General features: G+C 43.4%; 1 protein-coding gene across 5 annotated transcripts in view; it reads left to right on the top strand.

The window, feature by feature from the left end:
- Positions 1-27,980, top strand: part of TRPM6 (transient receptor potential cation channel subfamily M member 6) — a 100,594-nt gene that overhangs the window by 33,619 nt on the left and 38,995 nt on the right. For all 5 annotated transcript variants that reach the window (XM_081880903.1, XM_081880902.1, XM_081880900.1 and 2 more), the window contains 17 exons: positions 1,595-1,718; positions 1,943-2,015; positions 2,140-2,240; positions 2,450-2,584; positions 3,855-3,908; positions 4,557-4,697; positions 5,901-6,029; positions 6,974-7,254; positions 8,859-9,087; positions 15,806-15,961; positions 16,915-17,058; positions 17,694-17,822; positions 21,188-21,439; positions 22,638-22,812; positions 23,921-24,035; positions 25,915-26,114; positions 27,418-27,550. In XM_081880903.1, the coding sequence (XP_081737029.1) occupies positions 1,595-1,718; positions 1,943-2,015; positions 2,140-2,240; positions 2,450-2,584; positions 3,855-3,908; positions 4,557-4,697; positions 5,901-6,029; positions 6,974-7,254; positions 8,859-9,087; positions 15,806-15,961; positions 16,915-17,058; positions 17,694-17,822; positions 21,188-21,439; positions 22,638-22,812; positions 23,921-24,035; positions 25,915-26,114; positions 27,418-27,550 (2,571 nt within the window). The remainder of the gene's footprint in view (positions 1-1,594; positions 1,719-1,942; positions 2,016-2,139; positions 2,241-2,449; positions 2,585-3,854; positions 3,909-4,556; positions 4,698-5,900; positions 6,030-6,973; positions 7,255-8,858; positions 9,088-15,805; positions 15,962-16,914; positions 17,059-17,693; positions 17,823-21,187; positions 21,440-22,637; positions 22,813-23,920; positions 24,036-25,914; positions 26,115-27,417; positions 27,551-27,980) is intronic.

The raw sequence follows: 27,980 nt of genomic DNA, 5'->3' as shown, positions 1-27,980 counted from the left end.
CCTTTTTCTAGGCCTTTTCCCAGGACCTTTCTGGCCCTGCTGCTGGTCCTTTCATCTGCTGTAGCATAGTATTCTACTAAATTTTACTCAGGCTAGACCCATTTAAATTAATGGCCCTAACTTAGTCATGTTAATTAATTTCAGTGGGTCTTCTCTGAGTAAAACTCACTGGATAACACCTGTTATCTCTTTATCATACCTACCTAATTTGCTTCCTGTACTGCTAGCTAGTCACTTCCTTATTTTATTTATTGACTGATGGGGGGTACTGGGAATATGTACTTGGCAAATGATGAAGCTTCTGGTCACCACCGTTTTCTTTTTTGTGTCCTCACAGGGTGATTCTATAGAAGTAGCTGAAGTGGTGCAATTGGTAGTGAAACTGGGATGGTGGTCAAACTATGATTCTGATGCTCTACAAGTGTTGTAGGGTACATATTCTGAATAGCCCTATTTTTCAAGATTTAACTGTCTAATACTTCCAGCCCAGTTTCACCAACTTCAGCATATTTCTTACCATTCAGAGATGTTTCTCTTAACCTAGATTGGACATTTTCACTGTTGAAATTGTACTGCTCATATTAACGTTTGACAGTACTATTTATAAGCCATTATTCTAAACCACTGAGCCTCTTGGGCTTGCCAATCAGAAGGTCGGTAGTTTGAATCCCCGCGACGGGGTGAGCTCCCATTGCTCGATCCCTGCTCCTGCCAACCTAGCATTTCGAAAGCACGTCAAAGTGCAAGTAGATAAATAGGTACTGCTCCAGCGGGTAGGTAAACTGCATTTCCGTGCGCTGCTCTGGTTTCGCCAGAAATGTCTTAGTCATGTTGGCCACATGACATGGAAAAACTGTCTGCGGCAAACGCCGGCTCCCTCGGCCTGTAAAGCGAGATGAGTGCCGCAACCCCAGAGTCGTCTGCGACTGGACTTAACTGTCAGGGGTCCTTTACCGTTACCTTTTTTTATTATTTTGGTGCTTTTACAGTGGAAATCTGGCAGCCCATCATCCAGATCAACCACTGGTTGAGCCATCATTGACTTGGGTTCTTCCTATTGGTCCTTTTAAACTCTTCTTCCTCCACAAACTATGCATTTGTCAACAACAGTAAGTGGGACAGAGGCAACAGAATTTGGCCATCAGCCAAACTAGTTGCCAATCACGGTTGTACAGTGCTGATTGACTGTTACTTAGGTGGAATGCCTATAACCAACTAAGTATGTGTAAAGTAACCATTCTAAATTGAACCCTATATTCTTTTTGTGGACATGCCTTGACTTCAGTTGTTTAGGGGTGATGTTTCAGTCACTATATAGTGCAAGGGTAGACTCAGCGAAGCCCTCCATATTTTGGTGGACTCCAGCCCCCATTGTCCAACAGGTTGGTGCTGATGGGAGTTGTAGTCCAATAACATCTGGAGGGCACATACATTGGCTGCCCTTGTGCAGGGGACAAGCGGTACAAATAAAGAGATGGGGGAAGCTTTTTGTGTTACAAATTTGTTTAAAAATATTTACAGTATTACAGTAACAGACAATAAGTATCTATTGGTGAAATAATAATTATCTTTTGTTCATACGTTTCTTTCTCAGGAATTTGAGCCCTCAGCTTAAGGAAGAGATATTATTAATGATTCAGAACACCTTCAGTTGGGGGCAGAAACAGTCCCACCACTTATTTAAAATGTTAATGGAGTGCATGGAACACAGGGATTCTGTAAGTATGATAAATTCACGAAATTCTTTTCATTAATCTCATTCTCTAGAGTGGCATTGAATTTTGACTTGGGTTCAGAAGCTGTTCCACTAAATTAATCATGTTTAGAAAAATGATTGCAGGTCACAGTTTACTGCCTATCCTTTGCCCGCCATGTTCAATAGTCCTGAATTGTCTGGTGGTTTTCTCTCTTCTCTCAGTAAAATGTTTTGTTATTTTGACAGATAACCATATTTGATGCAGAGTCGGATGAGCATCAGGACATTGATTTGGCAATCCTGACTGCACTCTTAAAAGGTACATTCATATAATAATTTCTGCCTCCTTCTTCAAAGTCATAGCAATGCATAAGAATTACTTTTGAAGTAGAAGAGGAAAAACATTTTGTATAAAATCTAAAAGAATAATTTCCTTTTTGTAGGAACAAATATGTCCGCTCCAGATCAGCTAAATCTGGCACTGGCCTGGAACAGACTGGACATCGCTAAGAAGCATATATTGATTTATGGACAGCACTGGAAGGTAGTTTTCACATTTATTTTCCACACATCATGGACAAACATTTACAGCTGTGCTATCTGTACTTATTTGTATTATTGTGTTTAAGGAGAATATTGAATTGGAGTTTGCTCACCAGCATTGAAATAAAAATAACTCCGAGAAATTGCAAAAGTTATGAAGAAAACAATTATTTCTCCCCCTTTCTTTACAATTCCTGCACTTGTTTGAAGGTTGGGTCCCTGGAACAAGCAATGCTTGATGCTCTGGTGATGGATCGGGTAGAATTTGTGAAGTTGCTAATAGAACATGGAGTGAATCTGCACCGTTTTCTTACCATAACCCGATTGGAAGAACTGTACAATACTGTGAGTGCCTGGAATTCCAATGCTGAATACATTTTGCTTAAATATGTATCTACTTTGCTAATATTCAGAGGTAGTTCCAATGGAGCAATAGGGTTAGGGTTAGGGTTCTGCATCTTTGCATGGATGTTTGAACTTGTAGCATAGAATCCAAAAAGCTGTTATAAGTATGCCTAGGTGGGTCCCCCCCCCTGCCAGAACTCGTTGCATAGTTCTGGTCATAGGTCTTGGTGAGTGGCTGTTGCGTAGGTGCATGTCTCGTTGTATATGCTCCCGCAGAACTGCCTGTCAGGATGGCTTTATCTTAGATGGATGAATGGTCAGATGAATCAAGCTAGAAAGTAACGTCGTCTTCTGTTCTTCCTCTTTTATCTGTTGACCTATTTGTTTCATTGAAAAGAGAGCAGATAATGTTGTTTTCATTTTGTTATTCAAGACTGTTTGCAGCTTACTTCATCATCACAGCAGAGGCCTTGCTGTGAATATACTGACGCTTCTGCAACAATGAATCATTCAGAATCTGCTCCCCATCACATCCCTCATAAAACTGGGACACCTGAAATCTAAAATGGATGTCAGTATACATTCTGGAAGTTTGGAATGATACAGATTGGGATGGGGGCAGATCTGGGTGCACCAAACATATTCCAGAACAGTTTGGAAATTTCACCCTATTAGTGTAATGTAGTATTCTACAATATATTAAAAATAAATAACCCTTCAGTGCCTTGGTCCTTGGGTTTTGCTCTTTTGGATGTATTGCATGCATTATGAAAAAGTGCTTTTCCTTCCACAAGTGTAACACTAACTAGACAATCTGTTTAATTTTCTATTAGAGGAATGGCAGAAAATGTAAAGGGCAGGTTGCAATGCCCCAAAGGCCAGTTTAAAATCTATGAGGGAGGCATGCAGGATACGACAGTGAGGATAAAAGAGAGACTATTTCCTCTTGTAGTCTCACAGCCTCCACCTCTTGCCCAATCTATATAAACCAAAAAAGAAGCAGTTTAGCAGGCAGGAGGCTCATTTGAAGATAGTGATTGGTTGATTGATAGACAGTTCTGTTGTGATCATGGGCTGGAAATGCAGCTGAAGAATGTGCTTTCTCTTTTTAAATACAGCTTTCTTCAGCCCAAAACCTAAACAAAATTAGCTGTTAATAAATATTAATGTACTAGCTGTCCTGTTTCTTAATCTTCTTTCATATATAGTGAAAGTTTCTTTCTTTTAGTTTAGTCACTGTGTTCTTGTCATTCTTCTTTTAACATTCCAGAAACAAGGGCCAACAAATCATCTTCTGCGTCATCTTGTTTCTGACGTGAAACAGGTAATCTACATTCTGAAGAATGATGAGCTAGAACTCCTTTAGATGGTGGTTTTTGCCACGATCACAACTGAATCACCACTTGCTATATGCTGTTTTATAGTATAGGGCCTGTATGATCAACTTGGGAGCTGTGCTTATCCAATTGGCCCAACCAGACTAGCAGCAACTTCAAAAATGTTAGGAATAGCAACAGACACCCATGCTAAGTAGAACTTGAACTGTTTCCTTCTTCTTTGGTGATCACTTGTAGCTGAGTAAGATTGTCTTCCATGAACACAGTCTTAACAGTGAGTCCGTAAGTGACTGTGGAGGCCGATTCTGGATCCACAAGTCCTTCCACAGTGGGGACACAGGTTTTTGGCTGGGAGTTGATTAGAGCTGCTATCAGTGCGATATATGTCATCTGGGCACAGCCAGTCAATATGATAAAGATGTTGAAGGAGAAACATCATATGTTTAAATATGGACAATCTGAGGAACGTGATATTGGCTAATAAGTGGCTCAAGCTATTAAACTATTCTCCTGTACATTTATTTAGTAGCTCAGATTATAAAGTGTTTGTGAAGGATTCTTGATACGTGCTCTAAAGCACTATTAATATGCTTAAGTATGATTGTTATATAAAATGTCAAATATTTGTGTTACAGAGTACTCTTCCTGTGGATTATAAAATATCTCTGATTGATATTGGATTGGTAATAGAATACTTGATTGGTGGAGCTTATCAGAGCAGCTACACAAGAAAGCATTTCCGAGTTCTGTACAATAGCCTTTACAGGAAACGTGAGGTAAACTCAGTAAACTGGTGACAGCTACTTCCATCAGTGAGAGCTTATGGCAGGCATCCCCAAACTCGGCACTCCAACTGCTTTGGGACTACAACTCCCATCACATCATCCCTAGCTAACAGGACCAGTGGTCAGGGATGATGGGAATTGTAGTCCCAAAACATCTGGAGGGCCAAGTTTGGGGGTGCCTGTTTTAGGGGAAATAGTTTAACGTGTATATGTTATTACAGTTTGGCTATTTAGTAAGGAGTCAGAATTGAAATACAAAAAATGTGTTTCCACATTCAGTGAAGCATCATATTAACAGATAATAAACTAGAATAATAAATAATAGAAAAATGGCCAATTTAACAATAATTTAGCCAATTTATTTTTTTATCTGAGATGTAATTGTTAAATAGAATTGTGGGGATCAATATTTATTGTGTCTTCACTGGATATAATGCTTGTTTACAAAATAAGGCAGTATTTGAACTTTCTGCTTCTCATCTCTTGACATCATTTTAATACATTCTGATGCCTGTCTAATAGAATGCAATTTGCTCACCTTGTGCATTTGTGAGCCCAGAAAAGCCTTTCAGTATCAGGTGGGATGTTGACTCAGGGCCCTTGAGGGCCCTTTCTTCCTATTTAGAGGAACCTATTTTTCCATTTATCATTGTGGGCTCATGCTACTGAGCAGTGGTGGCTCCTCATAGTACTGTGTTCATCAGGAATCAGGATGGGATAGGTTGACGTGGCAACGGAGCGGTCAGGGGCATGTCGCATTGGCAGCAATAGCCCTGCAGGTGTGCACACACCAGCGGGACTGCCAACCCTTTCCCCCCTGACATTGTAACAGCCTGCTGGATCAGACCAGTGGCCCATCTAGTCCAGCATTCTGTTTTCACAGTGGCCAACCAGATCCCTGTGGAAAACCTACAAACAGGGCCTGCTGTGGTTTCCGGCAACTGGCCTTCAAAAGCATTGCTGCCTCTGACCATGGAGGCAGAGAATAGCCATTGTGTTGAGATGTTGGATGCCAGCTGCCAACAGTGCAAGCCAGCATGGCCAATCATCCAACAATATCTGGAGTGTCACAGGTTCCCCTTGTCTACTTTAAGTGGAAGAGAAAATTATAAACCTCTGTTACTGTGTTTTGGTAAACATTATCATGATGATCCTGATCTCATTTGTCTCTTTCTCTTTGTTTCATGGAACCAGAGAGTTGTCTCCAGCTTGACGCAGAACTTCTCCCTTCATCAGAATAATCATATGAGGAGTAGAAATGGATCTGGTGGAAACACCTCACATTCCCAGTTCATTCGAACAGCACAGCCGTACAAATACAAAGTACTGTGTTTCTTTGCTTGCTTATGCAATTTGATAGAAAACCAGTAGGCTGAAAAATCATGTTTGCTCACTCCAGTGGGTTTATACACGTGTGAGAGGCAGATTCAATGGCTAAAGTAAATTGTTTCCTTTTCAGGGCTTGAATCAGACAAAAATTAAGAAGCACAGTTGGTTCCCTATAATCCCCTTGGAGATAATGGTTTATTCTGTGTTATGAGGGGTGGTTGAAAAATTTGAAAGTGAATGACTGTAGGTCAGTGGGTTTCTAATACAAATTTAGATGTGTGTTCCCTTAGAGTTTTTCAGAAACTCTAAGAGGCCAGTTTCTCCATTCTCCACTGTCCAACAATCCAGAGAAAGACTTGCCAGCAGCATCGTCTCTAGATGTGTGTCATACATTTCTAGATTTGTTCCTCTTTAAGGGAAGGGCAAAGAGACCTTCCTCCTCCTGAGCATGTTCAGTCAGTTTTGGACCCAAGGCAATTGAACAAACATTTTAAAAGAAATTCAGATGGAGAGCCATTCTGGCCAATGGCGATGGGAAAGGCCATGGCTCACTGGTAGAGCACATATGAGTTCAATTCCTGGCATCTTGAGAGACTGCTGTCTGAAGCTCTTGTCAGTCAGTGTGGACAATATTGAGCTATCTGGATCAAGGATCTGACCTATTAAATCTTGTCAGAATTTTCTGCTTTTCTACATAATAGAACACAAAATTGATATTAATAGTTGCATTCTGTTATATGGAGCTTTGAGTATATTATTTCATATGGAATGTGGTTCCTTTTGTGGATTTGTGATTCTGTATTTATCATAGCTGTCATTTAATATAGTTGATAATTCTTGTGGATAATAACCCTGTAACTCAGAAATTTGATTTGAAGTAAGCAAATTGTGCATAGAGGTGATAGATTTTGAGTAACTTTTTATTTATTAACTTGCAGCAAAAAACAGCTGTTCTTCACAAGACTAGAAAGAAGCTAAAGGATGAATTTACTGTCTCTGATGACCAACAATCAGTTGGGTTTATATACCCATATAATGATCTCTTGGTTTGGGCAGTATTGATGAAAAGGCAGAAGATGGCCATGTTCTTCTGGCAGCATGGAAAGGAAGCCATGGTCAAGGCTGTGGTGGCTTGCAAACTCTACAGAGCGATGGCACATGAAGCTAAGCAAAGCAACATGGAGGATGACACGTCAGAAGAGCTGAAGAAGTATTCAAAGTAGGGATTCTCCCTTCACTTCAGATAATACAGATCTACAGTGCTTAGAATGGTTAGACATTTTTCTCTCCATCACCTAAGATTATATAATGGGCTTCCCATGGGCATTTAGTTCACCACCGCCAGAAAAGAGTGTTAGACTAGGTGGGCCTTTGGCCTCATCCAGCAGGACTCTTCTTCTGTTCTTAACATTAGAGCTGGTGACAGCTGAAGGGTATCCTTTAGCTTAGCAGGCAAAGGAGGAGAATAGTTTTTAATAGGCTGATCTGAGCTGAAAGGTACATTTTCTTAAAGGAGTACATTTCCTAATAATAATAATAATAGTAATAATAATAATAATAGTTATACCCCGCCCATCTGGCTGGGTTTCCCAGTAATGAAAAGAAAATTGGTGAGAAATACTGACAAGCCAGCATTCCATCTAATGTATAATTTTCTGTGCCTCCATTTTTTTATTAGAAAAAACACCATTATTTCAACGTCTCCAGTTTCCATCATTTTGTTATCAAGTTCATTAGTCCTGTATTATCAGGTGATTTATTCCAATGATGATCTACTTCTACTGCCAGGATCCTCACGTCTATCACCTTTGTCTTATCTATTTTTATGCCATTCTTTGCCCCATTGGGCACATCAAGAAAAGGCAGAAATTCCAAACAGAACTTTTAGTTTAACAGAAATTCCATGTAGCTGACACGGAACATTCCCAAGAAGGATCTTGTGTGCTTTCCAGTTTAAGGACGTAGAATTTTTGTCATGCATGTTTACTTGAATTTTTTTAATGGGTTTTGCATCTTATTATTTTGATTCCTGATATTGTGTGTGTGTTACATTAGAAAAATATTTTTAGTAATATTGTTAGGAAAGTTTTTTAACTCTATTGTAGGTAGTAACCTTGAAATAACTGAGCTGAGATAAATATTGTTAAAGTTGTTTATCAATACTCATTATTTCATTTTCAGAAATATAGATGTTATCAGCTAAATACTTTTGCATAAATATTGGCCAATATATTTTTGAATTATTTTTGCAATATTATTTTATTTTATTTATTTCATTTATGTCTTCTGCTTGAAGGTCGGCTATTTATGATTTCAGTATATTTTACATTCATTTTAAAGTTCTTTTTAGAATGTATGTCATTTGTTTTAGTGCCAAAGTCAAAATACTGTAAGCTCCACTGAACAGTGGAAATTACTTCTAAGTAAGCAGGCATAGAATTGTGCTTACAGAATTGTGCTATAAGGAGTTCAGCAGGTTTCATTGCCCAAAACCATTAAATCCAAAATCCATTAAAATCAACAGGCGTTTTGCTATAGATGTACAGATGTGGGTCTAAGATAAGTGGAAGAATTTCTGGATTACCAGAAGAATTTCTCAGAATGATGGGCTTATTTGAAACAATAGGAAAAACACAATGGCTGTACTCCTAAGCACACATTGACTTGGAGAAATTCCTACTGGAGTCCACGGTTTGGACCAGGCTGTGTCTATGAGAGGCGCTTAATACAAGTCATACTGCTTGCCTCTGTTATTTGTGCTCAGTCCGTACTCTAAGGCTGGCAACATTTGCCCCCCACCTGGCTTTTCTTTTGCTGTCATAGTGAGTTTGGGCAGCTGGCTCTAGATGTGCTGGATAATGCTTTCAAACAGAATGAACAGATGGCCATGAAACTGCTAACATACGAGCTGAAGAACTGGAGTAACTCAACATGCCTGAAGCTGGCCGTGTCAGTGGTATTGCGACCCTTTGTATCTCACACGTGCACACAGATGCTGTTGACTGATATGTGGATGGGACGCCTGAAAATGAGAAAGAACTCCTGGTTTAAGGTACAGCATCTCTCAGCAGCCCCTTATCCTGTGTGCCAATAGCGGGGCTGGGTAGTTTTATAATCATCTTGTGCTGTCACTGCATGACGGCTCATCTCATTCAAGTTCAATGGGCTTGTTGAGAGGAGACGCTCAAAGATCAGGCATGAGGATAACTTAGGTGCTCTGTCCTGGCTTGGATTGTGCAAATAGTGCAGCCTGCATTAGGTCTGCTGTTGTCCTGGTCTCCAGTCACAAAAGATGTTGTGCGCTCTCCACCATCGCTCTTGTTCGCCGCTAAGTGTATTCATGCATCGCAAATGCAACTGATGAACTGTGGGAGCAAGAACATGGCCAGAAGCAGTTCCTGAGAGCACTTCCGCACTTTCCCAGCCACCCCACTTTCTGTCCCCTGGGAAAGCTCATTTAGCACAAGGCAACACAGTCTGTTGAGTGAGTTGGAGATCAGCACTGTTGAACTCAGGATATGAGGGCAGTACATGAATCACAGACAGGATGCACCAAAAGTGAATGCATCTTTGTGAACCCTCCCCTTAATCATTAAATAAAGAAATCTTAGTTAAGCAGTCATATTGAAATATACTCAGAGTCGCAAAGTGATTTCATGCTCTTTATTCAGCTCATAGTGGTGAGGAGGAATGAATGAAAGTCCCCTCAAAGTATCTGCTTTATATACATTATTTACACAATGGGCTGCACATGATTGGCTAATTCTGGAATTCTACTGTAAGCCAATCAGGTTGTGGATTCACTTCTATCTGGAGCATGATTGGGTGGTTCTTGCCAACCAATCATATTGCTGCATTGTTCTAGGACCAATCAGACTGCTGCATTCTGAATCCTATTGTTCTAGGACCAATCAGACTGCTGCCTTTTGGATCCTATTGTTCAGCACATAACACCCCTCCCCTCTAAGTTCCAGTCCTGCCCGGGAGGTCGCATTCATAGTCCTCAAGGTACGCCGGCGGCCTACGTGTGCGTTGCGGCCTGGGGTGTTCCCTGGTCCGGGGTTCAGGTTCTGGCTCGTGTTCCAAGGATGCTGGCTGTGATGGGGCTGTTTGGTCTGGTGCAACCGGCTCGCTCAGTCGTAGTTCTGGTTCTGGTGTCCTTTCGGCCTCACGGGTCCTCTCTGTATTTACTGATTCTGCCTCTCCTGCTTGCCCCTGCTGCTCTATGGGCCTCACTGCCCCACTGTTCCCTTGGGACTCCCTTGACCTGTCCTCCTCCTCCTGGTTTTCTCCCGGGAATCGTCGCTGTATCTGGTCGCAGTGGCGGCGCCAGCATTGCCCCCCCGTCTGTTAGCACCTCGTACGACACAGGGCCAGTGACCCTGGTGACTGTGGCGGGTACCCATGCAGGGCCTGCCCAAAATTCTTTGCGTACACTGGGTCCTGGGCCTCGAAGGTCCGGGGGTTCCTGCCTTCCCCCACCCCTACCTCATCCTGAGCTCTATCGGGGTGAAGGCGGTCCAATCTGATTGCAAGGCGCCGACCCATTAGTAGTTCAGCGGGGCTCCGGCCAGTCATTGAGCTGGGGGTGCTGTGCTGTGCTAGAAGGAATGTGGCAAGGCGGTACTCCCAATCCCCTTGCGTCATGCGGCGAAGGGTGTCCTTGGTGGTCCGCACCATGCGTTCTGCTTGGCCATTGGTGGCTGGGTGGAATGGCGCCGAACGGATGTGGCGGATGGCGTTCTGCGCTGTGAAGGTTTGGAATTCTCCTGATGTAAATGCAGTCCCGTTGTCTGAGACGAGAGTGTCAGGGAGCCCGTGGGTTGCAAACAGCCTGCGTAGGACCCGGATGGCTGCGGACGTAGAAGTGGACGGTACCAGTGCGACTTCCAGCCATTTGGTGTAGGAGTCCACCACTATGAAGAATGTTTTCCCCTGAAAGGGGCCAGCGAAGTCCACATGCAGGCGTGACCATGGTGCTCGGGCGGACTCCCAGGACTGGACTGGGGCCCTTGGGGGATCTGGGTGGGATTCTTGGCAGGCCTGGCAGTGTTTGACCCAGGCCTCTATCTCTCCGTCGATCCCCGGCCACCACACATAACTCCTGGCAAGGGCTTTCATTCTTACTACCCCTGGGTGTGTCTCGTGTAGGGCTGTGAGGACCCTTTTGCGGAGGGGCTGGGGAACAACGACCCTGCTTCCCCATAACAGGCACCCCTTGTGGGCCGACAGTTCATGTTTGCGGGTTGTGTAGCCGGCGAATTCTGGCCCAGGGCTGCTGCTGGGCCATCCCCTCCACACCCAGTCCAGGACCCGGGAGATGACCCTATCTTTCTTGGAATGGTGTGCAACTTCTTGTGCCTGAATGGGGCGGTCGGGAAGCAGCTCCAGGCTCATAACCTCTTGTGCAGGTGCTGGGTCAGGGCCTGTTTCCGGTAGTGGTAGCCTGCTGAGGGCGTCCGCATGGCCCATCGCCTTCCCAGGGCGGTGAATCAGTGCATACTGGTAGCTGGCAAGGAAAATTGACCACCTGAGGACGCGAGGAGACAGCGCTTGAGGGGTCTGCTTTTCGGGGGCAAACAAGCCCAGCAACGGCTTGTGGTCAGTCACCACAGTGAAGGGCCACGTGTACAAGAAATCATGGAATTTTTTTACTCCCTTCACGATTGCCAGACCCTCCTTGTCGATTTGCAAGTAGTTCCGCTCGGTTTCGTTGAGTGTCTGGGAAAAGTATGCCACCGGTACCTCTCTTCCATCCGGGAGTTGGTGTCCCAGGACAGCGCCAATGCCATAGGGTGAGGCGTCGCATGCTAGCACAACTGGCAGCCTCTCGTCGAAGTGTGCCAAGACCGAGTTTGAGACAAGCAAGTCCTTGACTGCCTGGAATGCGGCCTCCTGGCGCTGGCCCCACACCCCGCTTGTCCAGGAGTCTGTGTAGGGGCTCCGCTACCGCCGCCTTGTGGGGAAGGAAGGAATGGTAAAAGTTCAATAGTCCCAAGAAGGCCTGAAGTTCAGTCTTGTTCTTGGGCGCTGGGGCATCACAAATGGCCCGTACCTTGTCCCCAGTTGGGTGGACCCCTTCTGCATCCACCATAAATCCCAGAAAGTCCACCTGAGGCACTCCTAGTAGACATTTTTCCCGCTTCACCTTGAGACCCGCCGTCTGGAAACGGTGCAGAACGGTGCGGAGGCGGTCCTCAAACTCCTCGGGTGTGGGCCCGGCAATCAACACATCATCGAAGAAGGGGGTGACACCAGGAATCCCTTTAAGGAGAGAGTCCATTAGATTCTGGAATATGCCTGGTGCCACGCTGACCCCGAATTGCAGCCGCTTTACCCTGAACGCTCCTCTGTGCGTCACAATCATCTGTGCCTCTGCTGTAGCCTCATCTACTGGCAGCTGTTGATATGCTTGGGCCAAGTCCAGCTTGCCAAAAATTTTCGACCCAGCCAGGGTGGCAAGGACATGGCTGACCACTGGCACTGGGTATGCATGGGCCGTGAGGGCCTTGTTTATGGTACATTTGTAGTCTGCGCAGATGCAGACCGAACCATTAGGCTTGACGGGTGTGACGATTGGGGTTTCCCAGGGGGCATTAGCCACCGGCTCCAGCACTCCTTGCTCCACGAGTCGGTCCAATTCCTCATCTATACGGGGTTTCAGGGCGAACGGGACCCGGCGGGCCTTGAGCCTGACCGGTCGTACTGCAGGGTCAAGCTGTAGAGCAATGGGGGGGTCCGTATACTGTCCCAATTTCCCATCGAAAACCCCCGGAAATTCCTTGCATATGGCGTCCACGTCCACTTGTAAGCTCATGTGGTTCACCCCGGTGATGGCTAGCCCCAGTGGTCCAAACCATGCCAATCCCAGTAAGCTAATGTAGGGGCCCTTGACCACAAGCAAGTCCAGTTGCCGCGTCCGCCCTCTGTATTGCACCCTGAAGGTCCCCACCCCCATTGTGGGGACCTTACGTTTCTGGAAGTCCCGGAGGGTGAATGGGGCCGGCCTGAGTTTGGGACCCCCAGTAGGGCACAGTTTCCTTAAGGTCCTTGCCGAGATTATGGATAGAGTTGAACCCGTGTCAAGCTCCATGCGGCATGGGGCCCCCTCTATCCGTACCTCTACATAAATTTTCTCTACGTTGGGGTGGGGCAACTGGTATACCTGGAAGTCCGTGAGCTCCGTTGAGTTGCCTTGATGCATTGGGCCCCGGGACCTGGGGCTCTTGGATGGGTCATCTGATGCCTGGTGTCGGGTGGGCCGAGCCCGACACACCCGGGCGATGTGTCCCAATTTTCTGCACTGCCTGCACTCTGCATTGCGGAAACGGCAGGTCCTCCTCTCGCGACTTTCTCCACAGCTTGCGCAGTTCCCTCCTTCTCGTCGAGGCAGCTGTGGTATGTGGGCTGCTTGAGTGCGCTGCTGTACTCGGTGCACCTCCTCCCTGTTGGATCCTGAGTCGTAGGTGAGGTCTTCGTGGTGGACCCTCGGTTGGGACGGCTGGCTTGGCCGTGCCTCTTGCGCCGACCTCTCGGCAGCTTCTGTTGCCAGGGCCTCCTCCAGAGTGACCTGGAACGTTAGTTACAGATAGGTAGCCGTGTTGGTCTGCCATGGTCAAAACAAAATAAAAAAATTCCTTCCAGTAGCACCTTAAAGACCAACTGAGTTAGTTCTAGGTATGAGCTTTCGTGTGCATGCACACTTCTTCAGATACACTGAAACAGAAGTCACCGGACCTTTCTATATCTTGGTGAGGTTGATGGACTTCCATTTCATGCGGCTCAATGTGGTGCCTTCCATAGTTCCAGTTACAGATAGGTTACAGATCTGAATTGCTAAGGCAGAGGAAACAAACTCCTCCTTGAATAGCTCCTAGAAGACACTCCTCTATGTTTCTCAAGAAGTCAGCTGCTTATTATCTCTGCAAGTGTCACCTACTAGGCCTGCTATAGGGAAGACAGTGTACCTTGCACTCTTGAAAACCATAAAAAGGAGTATATTCCTTCCCACGGAAGCACCTTAGTTCCTTTTCTGCCAAAGCAAACACAGATTTAAAGTCTCCTACCTTTAATTACATTGTAATAGCTTTCAAAGTCAACAGTTGCTCCTGTGTCTTCCATATTTGTGTGCAGTACAAGGAGGTAGAGATTTAGAATAGTTTTCTTTCCCAAGCCATAGTTTTCAAGGGAGCTGCATCATCATGTCAGTCTGCTGGGAAAGAGAAAATGGCTGGCTGACTGGCCAGCAGAGGGAAAAGGTTGTTCTAGCTGAAGGACGGGCAAGCAAGATTGCGCATGTATGTGTGGCTTGTGGCTTAATTTGATCTAGCAACTCTCCCCTTGGTTGCTTGCCCCACTTTTGCCTGCTTATTGCTTATGCTACTCTCCATTTGGGAGCTCTTTCTGTTTGCCACACATATGGATTATATTTCTCTGAATCTCCTCTATGATGTCCTGAATTTTCTAAGTATTGGCATGCGTGCACATGTATGCATGCACTGCTTATGACTTTATTGGACCTGGCATGTGCAAGTGTAGTGTTAACAGTTGCACATTTTACCACAAAAGTGGATTGTACTTTCACTGTCGATATTGTGCTGACTGAAGGAATATTGTGTTTTGAATCTTGCTATATGATCTACTTGTTGTTTACTGGCATTTATTCCTGCCTTGGTAACAGCAACAATTCTGCACATCATGTGGCTGGTTTAAAATGAGAATTTAGACGAAAGCTACTGATGAATTGTGGAGTCTTCTTACCAAATACAAGGAGCGTTTCCCCATGGATGAGGAGCCATGCCCTTTGTTTCTGTGGCTCTCATACTTCCTCATCATGCTTTCTCTGCTCACATCTGTGTGTGGCAGCTGTGGGGACCAGGAGGGGTTGGTGGGCCTTTGGCTTCATCATGCTATTGCCTGCACATTTTCCTTCTCTGGAAGTCAAATGGGTCAAGCTCAGGGTGAAAAGATTTGGGAATCACAGATTGATTCCTGACTATAGTAGAGAGGTTGGACCCAAGATTTGGGATGATACCAACATAATGGTGTGGATGCTTCCGATTTTCCCCCCAATGGAAATCTCAAGAAGTAAGCATATGTTCTGGCTTAAAAAAAAACAAAAAAAAAAAAAACCAGGACCAGGACCCTCCAAAAACTCCCAATCCCTCCCCAATATTCTCTGCCTTGGCAAGAGGGCAGTGTTTCATTAGCCCACTGGTTGCCCTGGAAGTTATCCAACAGCGCTGGGAACATGGGCCAAGGTATGCTCACCTGTCCATCACTTGATGCTATGTGATGCCAGGCATAGGTGCAGGGCAGATAAAGCTGTGGCTTCCAGCTGGTCCAAATTCAAGCCATGACTTTCTTTTCCAGCTGTGGGTTAAATTTGACACCTTTCCATGCCACATTCAGCAGGGGTTGGGCATACTTGGGAGGTCCTGATTACTCCTGAGTTCGCCCAGCCACTTCCAAAAACAGGACAACAGAGTAAGGCACCCGATTCAGAGGGTAGAATTGGGAAGACACTCTAACTGCACTCTTGATTCCTCCTTTGCATCAATGGCTTGAATTTCTTTTTTTCTTGTTTTGGTTTAGAGCAACTAGGAGGAACTTTGGGCAGTGAAGCAGAGGGAATGGTTGGGCAGGATGAGAGAGAGACTCACTTTTTGTAGGCATCAGCCACCGCTGCCTTCCTCTTTGTTAGTTTCATACAAAGGCTAGTGATAGGATCAAATGCAATCTTACTAACTGCAACATGCTCCTTCCTGCAGGTGATCCTAAGCATTCTTCTGCCTCCTACCATCTTGATGCTGGAGTTTAAAAGCAAGGCTGAAATGTCTCATGTACCTCAGTCACAGGAGTTCCACCAGTTCACATGGTACCATGGTGATCCTAACACTTCCAGTGTTAAAGATAACATCTCATTGGTTAGTATGGTACCAGGTTTAGATTTCATTTTTCCTAAATGTGGAACATATAGCTTATAGAGCTAAACGTTTAGTTCTGTAATGTGGTAGATGCTAGAAAAGAGCAGAACTAGACTCTGATGCTGATAGGCAGGGCTAAGCATTTGCTTTCCCATATATATCATTGACATTACAAGTACTGTGCTAGACCATTTTAGACCATTAATTGATATAGCTTGGTGCTATTTAGGATGACTGACAATAGGTCTCTAGGGTTTTGGAAAGGGCTGGGAATAGATCCTGGGATTCTCTGCATGGATAGCATATGCTCTTTCCCTGGGATAGGATACTAGAAGGAAAATTTACCTTAGAAAAATACAAATTCTCTATAACTTCTCGCTAAAAATGTGAATTCCATGAGAATATTTTCTGTTTTCCATCTCAAATGACCCACTAAAGGAATGTTATAATTAGATGCACAAGAGCCTATGGATGATAAACAAAATACGTATATTTTTATGGTGTGCAGATATATCGGCATTCTCTCTCTCTCTTTTTTAAAACAAAATAAAAAAATTCCTTCCAGTAGCACCTTAAAGACCAACTAAGTTAGTTCTTGGTATGAGCTTTCGTGTGCATGCCCACTTCTTCTCTTTTTTAAATAAACTTTGAACATCTTTCTGGGCTGAATGTTATTTTCTCTTCTTAAGGTGTTGGAACTACAAAAGGTCTTCAGGGTCGGTTCAAATTCAGAACAATAATCTCAACATTACTGTTTACAATTATAGTTTAAGCTTGAATGCTTAACTCATGTATTTGTTTATGGAAAATAACCTAGTTATTATTGCTTTGTGAGCAGAAAATAGCAATTATTATATTTCTTTTCCTTTTTGCTTATGTACAGAATCTGCATAACAGAGGTTTCTTATGGAGCTGGATAACCACTAACACGAGCACTTTGTTTTCTTATACAGAGCCATTATGATTTAGAGAAAGGAGTTGAGAAGCAAGAGGAAAGCCAGAATTTTCCCGGCAATAATGAGCAGGGAAGCCTTCCTGCAACTAGGAAAGTGTATGAATTCTACAATGCTCCAATTGTGAAGTTCTGGTTTCACACGGTCAGTCATTGTTTATGACTGGTTGCCCCTCCTTCTGTGTGAGGGCTCATGGTTCTTAGCTGTGGCAACTTCCAGAGTCTTGGAGCATAATCTTATACTCCCTTGGATCCTATGTTGCCATAGTCTTGGAGTTCCTGACCTGCCTGCTATGGTTGCTCATGATCCCAAACAATTTGTGGTCAGGTTACCTAAGGGACTGTCTGGCCCCACACATGGCTGCCTGGCAAATCTGTCCCTTGGATGCAGCACTGCTGAGAGTACTGCATGCCCTAGTTTGTCCTAGAAACCAGGCTTGTCATGATATTTAGGCAGCTACAAAAGGTGTTATGAAGGATTCCTTAGAGATCACCCAGTCATTTATGAAACAGTTAGTGTACAAATGTAGGGGTGGTTTTATTATTTTTAGAGTTTGTAAGACTAATTGTCATTGTTTTTAGAATTTGTATTATTACTTTTATCTTTTTCTACACCACTTTGAAACAGTTTATAAATTGGTAATGATCATGATACACACCCACCCTGCAGAGCTTACACAAATGGTGGTGGGGATTGTGTTGTGTGACCTATTAGTTTCCTCTTTTTTGCCACAAATGTGTGTTTATAAGGACTACGCATTGTGTTCGTGTGTTTTGTAGATGGCCTATTTAGCATTTCTCATGCTGTTCACTTACACTGTCTTGGTGGAGATGGAACCAACACCCAGCGTGCCAGAATGGCTTGTGATCATTTACATTTTCACCACCTCCATTGAGAAAGTCAGAGAGGTAGGTCCTTTATTTCATTCTGATGTTTCTGCTGTCCATGCCTATTATAGGAATTAAGACAAGCAATTATCTATGGGGTAAGCTACAAAAAAGAAATCTCCATGAAATTGAATCAATGTACAATTTCATAATAATAATTGTAGTTTTCAAAAATAGGAGCCTGGAGTTAAGTTTCCACTTTTGAATGACACACACAGGGGATAAAAAAGATTTGGGTGTAAAGCTTTTTTTAAAAAAACAAAACCCTTTTATGTATTATATACATATAAATGCAGAAACTTGCATAAAATTACATCTTTAGGATTTTGTTTGCAGTTCTTTTCTGCAATTTGAAAATAGCTATTTATCTCTCTCCTTGTGAAGAGTTATGGGGCAGGGTTAGACCACAGTTCCTGCAGATGCCATGCAGGGATTGAGTGACTGTAATGTGGAAGACAAGGAGAGGGAGAGGGCTCAAGCCCTAGGGTTAAGGGGTGAGGGGCTGCCACTGGTGGGTCGCTGCCCCTTTTGTCTTTATAGGACAGCTACCCCTACATGAAGCAATTGCTTCACTTATGTGGTGGTTGTGGTCCACTGGATAAAATGGGGCAGGACTCTGTGTTACATACACGCTTCATTAACTTCTCCGGGGTTTGCTGTGTTTAGTGCTGGAAATCATTTTTCTTTAGATTGTATCAGGTAATTGCACCCTTTGGCTTTCATTCCTCTAATATGTTGTTACACATGCTAATAACATCATTCACCTCAGTGGTACTCATATACATAAAGTTATTTATACATGTCTTTTTTCTAAGGTTTGGCTGACACTTTGACATCACCCTTTCACTTGCTTCTTATCAGTTTGATCTTAGCAGTATGTAATTGGACTTTGCTATATAATGCGAGGAATCTTGTTTATAACCATTCAAAGACTCTTTCACCATTTGCTTAGCAAAACTGAAAAGGCCCTCTGGCGAACCCTTGTTGTTCAAGAAATAAACATCTCATTTTCCACCTTCCTAATTTTGAAAACTTGCCTTTTCAAGACTGCCATGTCCTTGATAAATGACAAAGATTTGTTTCTTTCTGTTTGCACCAAAGTAAAACTAATTTGTTACTTCACTTATAAAGGCTGTTCTGCTTTTTTCCATGCCTCCTGGGGCTTATGCAATATTTGTTGTTATTTTACAACCCTTTCTTTCCATTTCACCAAACCTCTGATTTGTTTCTTTTAAAGAACAACAACATACGTCTAACAATTGTACCCCTGCACTCACTCCGTGAAATAATGAGTAAACAGAAATACATTTCAGAAGGAAGAATAGAGATGTATTGAGGGTGCAGAGTCTTTGAGAAGCAATGCAGTGTTTCATTTCAAACTTTAAGAAGCTGTGACATTGCGGCTTGTGTTGTGACTTTGTAATATAAAAACTCGAGCCTTGCTCTTTCTCAGCTGTTTATATGTCATGGAAACATGGAGCCAAGCAGAGCTTTTTCCAATTTCCGAACTTGGCAACCCAGCGAGCTTCCTCCCAATGTTCAAAAACCTCTATTAAATACTTGCTTACCACCATCCTGACTCTTCACAGACCCCCGGGACACTCCCAATGTGTGTCCCTAATCTAGTTATTATGAGTGGCAGGAGTACGTGTAGGGTGCAAACCAAGGGTGGTATCACATGGTGTTCGAAATAGAAAAAGAATGAAATATTCTTAAACCAGATAAAAAGCAAGAAGAAGAAAAAAACAGCCCAAGTCTTTTTGCTCTGTGTGGGAAACAACTGCTCACCTGCCAACTGGAGGGAGTGGTATTGGTGGTCTACTGGTAGCAGCTGCCGGGTGATCTTCTGGTTTTGACCCTGCTGGGAGGAGGGGCATCACTTCTCCAATGGCTTCGCTGGCTGTTGAGGCTTGCCCATGGTTGCAGCCAATTGTGGGTGAGCCTGGGGGTGCTGTTCAGGGAGCAGACCAGAGGGAAAACTTCTCTCTAGTTCTCTCCCTGGCAGCCATGCCCAGGCCTCAGCCTCAGTTCCCACTCACCTGATGCTTTATGTGTAGGCCTGGCCAAGAGAAGTGGGCAAGCCCAGCGTAAGACCTTGCTATGGAAGTCTTCAGTCGCCATATTTGGGACCACAGGGGAATTTGCCTTCCTCATAGCAATTGTCTCAACTTGATTGTGGATAAAGTTGGATCTTTAGTCTAGGTGGAAGGCAGTTCAGGAGGCCCCCCACTTCACCCCACCCTCGGTCCAAGGAATCAGGGTATCCTCTTAAAGGTATCCAGGAAAGGTGCTTCTGTCCTCCCAATTTGATTTATGTCATAGGGTGATACTTAACCTTGGTTAACCATGCCAAATAATCAACCAGCAGATGAGTTGGTTAAGTCAGGATACACATCCAATGCCTGCACCAAAACCTGCTGACATCTTTAATCAATAAAGTAGAGGCCTGTTTAAATCCCAAGTGGTTGTCCCGTGTTTATTGCAACTTCCCCCTGCCTCGGGCTGCTCCCTGCAGCTTCTCTGTGCCCAGGCCTGCAAGTATTTACTTATATTTTATTTTAAAATATGTATGTGCCAAAATGGCTTACAACAATTAGATGTATTTTTTAAAATCACAAAAATGGAAAAACACTCAGAGCTCCAATAGCATCATACTATTCCATTCTACATCCAGGAACAAGACAAAAATGATAGGACACAATCCAATGGTTATTTTGAACCTAGTGCCTGAACAGCCCTCTTCTGACTAAAATTTTAACTTGTTCCTAAGATCAGCCTCTGATCTGAGGACTGGAACATGTTACACCAATTTTTAAGAAGGGATCAAGAATGGGGATCCTGAGAATTACAGACTACCAGTAGTTAGCTTAATGCCTGCTCCATAAAAACCGGTGAAACACATTGTTAGAGAGAGAGTTACTAAGCATATACAGAAAAACAAGAAAGGACAGAATCCAAACGTTTCTTGACAAGGGCTAATGAGTGTAGAGACAGTCTCCCTTCTGTTTGCAGCAGATAGGAGCACATAAGGGAATTGTTGCCTTGAATAATTAAGGAGTTAAAAAGAGAAGAATAAGTGAAGCATACATTCTTGCTTCTTTCTAAACCATTTGTCCATGAGAATATTCTTGTTAATAACCAATCATTTGAAAAGAATATTTAATATGTAAGACATGCCATCATTTCTATCTGATTCATTTGCATCCGCATCACAAAGGGCATTAACATTACTGTTTTAAGGGCAAGGAAACTGATGATGAAAGGTGACAGCTTGCCCACGGTGACCCAGTGGCCTCTGACTTATGTAGGAAGATCATCTGTGGAGATACGTAATGTTCTTTGCATGCCTCATATAAATTCAAGGGATGTTCCCATTTTTCTGTTAGGTATTTATTTCGGAGCCGGGAAAGTTCAGCCAGAAGGTGAAAGTGTGGATTTATGAGTACTGGAACTTCACAGATTCTATCGCCATTATCTTGTTCATGACTGGTTTTGGCTTGCGCTGGGCAGATCCTCCCCTTCACACAGCAGGAAGGCTAATTTACTGTCTGGATATAATATTCTGGTATACTCGGCTGCTTGACTTCTTTGCTGTGAACCAGCGTGCAGGTCCATATCTGACAATGATTGGGAAAATGGTAAGTATTTAGATACAGAGCACTTTCTCCAAATAAGGATACCACTTTTTCTTATAGAGCTACAGGAGAGGCAGAATTTCAGCTAATGAAGTTTAAATCTTCACCTATGAAAATTTTGTCCGTTATATATAAAGTAGAGAGAAATGTAACGCACCATCACACACTGGCCTAGTCAACATGCTAAGCCAAACGTGTCACCATGCTGCTGTGAGCTAGACCATGGATGCAGTCCTTAGCCTCCTGTCCAAACCCAGACTTGTGGTTTATCTCCCCCAGACAAACCGCGAGTGGTAAGCCATAGAACAAACTTTGGCTACAGGTTGTGGTTTTCCTGGAGTGAGACACATTCAAACCTAGGTTCATGGCTTTGCCTACAGCAGCACAACTGCAGTGGGAATGGAGGAAGAACAAATGAGCTATGATTTTTTATCTGGGAGCATGCACATTTGCAGACTAGGTCGTTGCCTGTCTTTGCCCTATCTGTGTTGTTGGAAGTATAAGAGGAGGAAAATAATTCTTATATATCTGAATTATTTAGTAGCCCTATTTCTAGAATGAAGACATTGGCCTGCAAGACTTGCATAAAGTACCATCCCTAGTCTTTTGCTATTCCTTTTGCCATTCTGTGTACTATGCCAGATACTTATTGTTATGTACTGAAGTTCTCACCCTGGGCCAGCAGGGGGATACTGTAGATATGCAAATGAAGGATCGAAAAGTGACGTTCAGTGATTGGATAGTTTTGTATGCAAATGAAGGATCGAAAAGTGACATTCAGTATTGGATAGTTTTAGAAAATGGCAACAGTTGCATTGTTCTGGAGCTCTATATAAGCAGGCTGACTGAGCTCCTCAGCCTAGTTCTGTTCTGGCATCTGAATAAAGAAGAGCTGTTTAAAGAATCGCTGTGTCATCTGACATGTTCGCCCACAACTTAACACTTATTCTGGGTGCTGCCCTTTTAGATTAAGTGCATTTGATTGACTTGACAGGAACTTGTACATAAGTAAGTACAGAACTGCTGCCATTCTGAATAACTGAACATCAGTACATCCAGTAAGATGCAGTATTGATACAGCGTTTCTCCATAAGTTGTATAAAATCACAAAATAATGTGCCGTAGCCACAGGAAACAATTATTTTCACCTTGCAAAATCACACCACTCTGATTACTGTGTTTCATTTTCTTTTTCGTGCAGACAGCAAACATGTTTTATATTGTAATTATGATGGCCATAGTATTGTTAAGTTTTGGAGTTTCTCGAAAAGCAATACTCTCTCCCCACGAGCAGCCTTCATGGAGCCTTGCACGAGATATTGTATTTCAGCCTTATTGGATGATGTTTGGTGAAGTATATGCAGGAGAAATTGATGGTAGGTCTGATTTCACTGAAATGCTGCATCCAACAAAATGTGAACAATTATATAGCATATCTATCACTTAACACAGCCACTAGAAAAGGTAGCATTTTCAGAAATTTTGCAGCTGTAGGAAAAGCCAGATTCCCCATCCCCTTCATTTTTTCCAGGAGAAAGTCTTTATGAATTATTATAATATAGAGATAGATAGATAGATAGATAGATAGATAGATAGATAGATAGATGATAGATAGATATAATTACATATTACTTCTTTTCCTGCTTTAACAGCAGAAAATGTATCACATATAACTTAGAATATAAAGTTGAGCGATTGAGCTACTCAGCATAGGTATGAAATTTAAACCCACAAATGCCATAGTTTTGTAGAAGCAAAAGTGAGCATATATCAATTTGTAGTTCACCTGTAGGTCTTGGTTACAGTTCAGTTCTCAAATTCTCAAATTTTTCCTCTGATATTTTGGCATTCACAACAGTTCTTTTGAAGTTTCTGCTTCATGCCACTCTGGCCTGGAGGCGGTTGGAGGATGGATGGCGGCTAACAGATTGAGGTTGAATCATGACAAGACAGGAGTACTGTTTTTGGGGGACAGGAGGTGGGTGGGTGTGGAGGACTCCCTGGTCCTGAATGGGGTAACTGTGCCCCTGAAGGACCAGGTGCGCAGCCTGGGAGTCATTCTGGACTCACAGCTGTCCATGGAGGCGCAGGTCAATTCTGTGTCCAGAGCAGCTGTTTATCAGCTCCATCTGGTACGCAGGATGAGACCCTACCTGCCCTTGGACTGTCTTGCCAGAGTGGTGCATGCTCTAGTTGTCTCCCGCTTGGACTACTGCAATGCGCTCTACGTGGGGCTACCTTTGAAGGTGACCCAGAAACTACAACTCCTCCAGAATGCGGCAGCAAGACTGGTGACTGGGAGTGGCTGCCTGGTGTCACCCTCCTCTTCCACTTCCTGGGTCACAAAAGCATGCCATGGCTCAATACCCTTGGTTGGGGGAAAAGAACAAGCCTTCTTGGCCTATGAATGAGAAATCTATCATTAATTAGCTGACCATTCCTATGCTAGAGTTGCATACAGAAGCTTTCCTTTATAATTTACAGCTTGTGAAGCAGACCCCAACTGTCCTCCTGGTTCCTTCCTCACACCATTCCTTCAAGCTGTCTATCTCTTTGTACAGTACATCATCATGGTCAATCTGCTGATTGCTTTCTTCAAGTAAGTGCCTGTCATATTTCCCGTTGGGTTTATTGGTGCTATTTCTACATTAAGTGGACCCCCCCTGCCTAGGGCTCCACCAAAAGGAGTAACAGAGGAGAAGGAGCATTCTGGACTTCCATGATAAATGAGCGGAATGGTTTACTTTCTGCTCATCTTTAGTAGATTACACAACTTTAAGCTTCATTTTCAGCTGCCTGTGGACAAAGGGAAACTTTAATACAAGTTAACAACCACCACTAAATTTGTTAGTGCTAAGATTGCCAACATCATCTGCAGACACTGTGGTGCCTCTTAATACAGTGGTTTTCAGCCAGTATGCCATGGCACCCTGGGGTGCATTGAATGGTCGCCAGGATGCCGCAGGCATCACTGGCCTCTGTCCCTCTTTCCTCGAATGCCCTCTCACATCTCTGCCTCCCAAAGGTTTCCACAGCTGTTCGTTGCAGCAGCCCTGCTGCTGCTGCCACTACTGCCTCCAAAGGTAAGGTGCTGGCCTCACGTTCACCTTTCGCCAATCTCCATTGGGCCACTAAGGTGGGGGCATCCTCTGCCCAGATCCCTGTGGGGCAGTGTGAAGAGGCACCTCTCTTTGGGGCAGAGGGCAGCTCAGAGACCAGGGGCAGCAGCAGCAGCTGCCCAGAGGACTCCCAAGGAGAGGAGAAGAGGCTGAGGGAATACTCCACAAGGGAGGGTGTTCGAAAAGGGGTGAGAGGCTGCCAGCTCTGCAGGCAAGGGGAGGGGGACATAACTGGGCTCCTGAGTCCTACAGGGGAGTCACAGAAAGAATATAGTTGGTCAAGGAAGCCTTGGACTCAGAAAGGTTGAAATCTTCTGTCTTAAAGACTTGGCCTCATGTCTGCAATGCTTCCATGGCCCCTCCCTTGTTGTCTTCCTGTGTAAAAAACCATGAAGCTGTACACCGTGGATCAGTATTTTTGTGGTGCTAGCAAACTCAGGATCTGTTCTTTAACTTGCATGGTCTACCACTGTAATCTTTAATTTGATAGGTTTTTTTTTTGGGGGGGGGGCTGTGTAAAATCATACAAATTCATGAAGACCCATTTTAATTCTTCTGGACCCCACTTTCACCCAGAGCCATGGACACGCACACACACACACACACACACACACACACACACACACACTTCTTTTTTATCTGGTGGTGGTGGAGAAGAAATCGGGGGGAGGGTGGTGGAAGAGGTAACCAGAGCGGACACACAGCACCCTCTCAATATTCCAAATGTGCTGAATGATTTTGTAAGACCCGTGAGGTAAAGTGAAGGATGAAAAGACACATGTATTTGGTATGTTGGCATTTCCCTGTATGTCAGACACATTTTTTTTAAATCCTCTCAGTTGTATGAGCTTCTGTTGCAGCTGAGCAATTCAAAGGAACAAGTCATACGTAACTGCTTTGATGTTGTCCTTTTGAATATGTTTATTTTAAAAATTACCGTATTTGTCTGTGTATAAGACTAGGTTTGTCCCCTAACAATAATGTCAAAAATTAGGGGGCGTCTTATACATGGATACATCTCCCCCCATTTTCTTAAATCTTAGTCCCCTAAGATAGGGGTCGTCTTTTACATGGGGGCATCTTATAGATGGAAAAATATGATATTTTTGTCGGTAAAAAGCTTAATAAACCGAATCAGTATTGCCATTATTAGTAAGCTTCATGTGTCTAGATTCTACAGCAAGTTTTGTCAATCTCACTCTTTGGGCAACTCTGGTCTCTATATTTTGCTTGATTAATATATTTACCTTTTGTTCATTATCTTAATTTATATATTGTACTACATATTTTAACATTGTTTTTTTAAAAAGTCCTATGGATCTCTTTCTTTCCCACACCCCTTTTCCTCTGCATCCGCAGTAATGTTTATTTTGATATGAAGTCCATATCCAACAAACTCTGGAAATACAACCGGTATCGGTACATCATGATGTATCATGAAAAGCCATGGCTGCCACCGCCTTTTATCATACTGAGCCATATTGGCATCCTCATAAATTGCCTTTGCCATCGCCGGCTGCCAAATGAGCTGGACCAAGAAGAGGGGCATGTTGAACTGAGTAAGCAGAGCCTCTTCTTTCTGGTGCTCCTGATATTCAGTAAATCCATAGACCTTAACTTTCCATGGGACCTTAATTTTGTTTCTGTTCCTCATAAACATAAGGACTGTTCCATGTACTTAGAGCAGTTAAACAATATTTGCACCTCGGAGCTGTTTCCATTTCAGTGGCAGGTGCATTGCTCCTTAATATGTTTTCTGGAATCATATAACGCCTAAGACATAAGAAGACATAGGAAAACAGCACCATCCAGTGGAATCTGACTGCCAAAACTTAGCTGTAGTGACTTGATCATTCCTCAACAAATCATGGTACAGTTCCAAAGTACGGTAGACTGAAAGCCATATTTGGGAAGCATGCACTCCATCACAAATACACACCTGAATTCAACGTTTATTTGTCAGTCTCACTTATGCAGTTGCCACTGGTATTTTCAGCAAAGGAACAGTTTGGAAATTGTGAAGAAGGTGCTTTCTAGATGCATTGTAGTTATTCGTGGTATAGTTCACGAAACCAAAAAGCAAGAAATGGAAATGAAATAGAAACCTGAAATTCTCATTTTGGGTTGGGGCTGAAGGAACAAACAAAACAGGAATTAGTGCTGTAGAACAAAAATAATACAAGTAGATTCTATGGGCAAGGATCCAACCAGGTGCACCAAATAGGATATTTTAAATTTCTCTTCTTTGAACAGTCCGTGCCCTGTCTCAAATTGTATTCTGAAGTTTCCTTAGTTTCAAAAGTGGTTTGCTGGAGCCCTGGGCAGATATTCAAGGAATGTGTCCTTTGAGGAGGAAAGAACTGGGAATTGTACCTGCTGCCCCTGCTGCCAATGTCCATATGTTTATGTGAAGGTGTGAATAGAGTCTCAGTGTGTACAGAATTGCTTGAAATCTCTTACCTGGTCAAGTGATTAATTTTGCCCTTTCAAGTGCCACATCAAAGTTGTCCCCTCAATGGTGAATTTGTTTACCTGTGACATACTGTGGCGCCACATGTCCTGGTCTCAAACTTGGTTGCACTGCCCTTCACACCTACTGTCTAATATTCTTTGGAGATTCATGCCATTGGAAGTGCGTTAGGCAGAGTGAGGTAACTGCCTCAGGCAGTAGATTCTAGGTGGATAGCAGGGACAACATCTCTGGTGTTAAAATAAGACCCAGCTGCTCTCCAATCAGCTTCTGTACATGGGGTGGGCCAGCTTGCATTTCACCTTAGACAGCAAAATATTTCCAGCCAGCCCTTTGCAAGTGACACGTTTACGTCACCGTGTTTAAACTTTCTTCTAATCACCATTATCCAGAGCTGTATTTGAGTGATGAGGAATTGAAAAAACTTCATGATTTTGAAGAGCAGTGTGTGGAAAAGTACCTGCATGAGAAGAATGGAAGCTTGCATTCCAGTGACAGTGAAAGGATTCGTGTGACAACTGAAAGGTAAGATAACTTTTCCCCTGACAATGTTAGTTGTACAACAATTCATAGAAGATAGTACAAAAACAAGCTGGAGTGCAGGACTGCAGTCCTAAATACACAGGTTCATGTAATTCTTGTTGTCTATGCAGAATCAGATATGTTCAGAAAGGTATAGCTAATACCCTGAGAAAAAGTGGGGTTGTGCATATGGACGCTTGTATTGAATGTCAGCCAAAGTGCAGCTAAACTTTGAATTCCCTTAGTATTCTAAATGCAGCAATGCTTTTTTCATTATTTAAGGCCACATGGAGTACCACCTGCTACTGATTCAGAGCATCTATTCCAGAATTTCCAACTCCAAATAGTAGCAAAACTTAAACAGTTTTTTAAGGTGAAGGCTTAGAAAGATTACCTGAAGTTATTTAGCTAAAATAAGCTAACAGACAAGGCA

This window comes from Podarcis erhardii (genome assembly GCF_964252035.2).
Source record: "Podarcis erhardii genome assembly, chromosome: 11".
NCBI lineage: Eukaryota > Metazoa > Chordata > Lepidosauria > Squamata > Lacertidae > Podarcis > Podarcis erhardii.
This window is presented reverse-complemented; position numbering and strand designations above follow the sequence as displayed.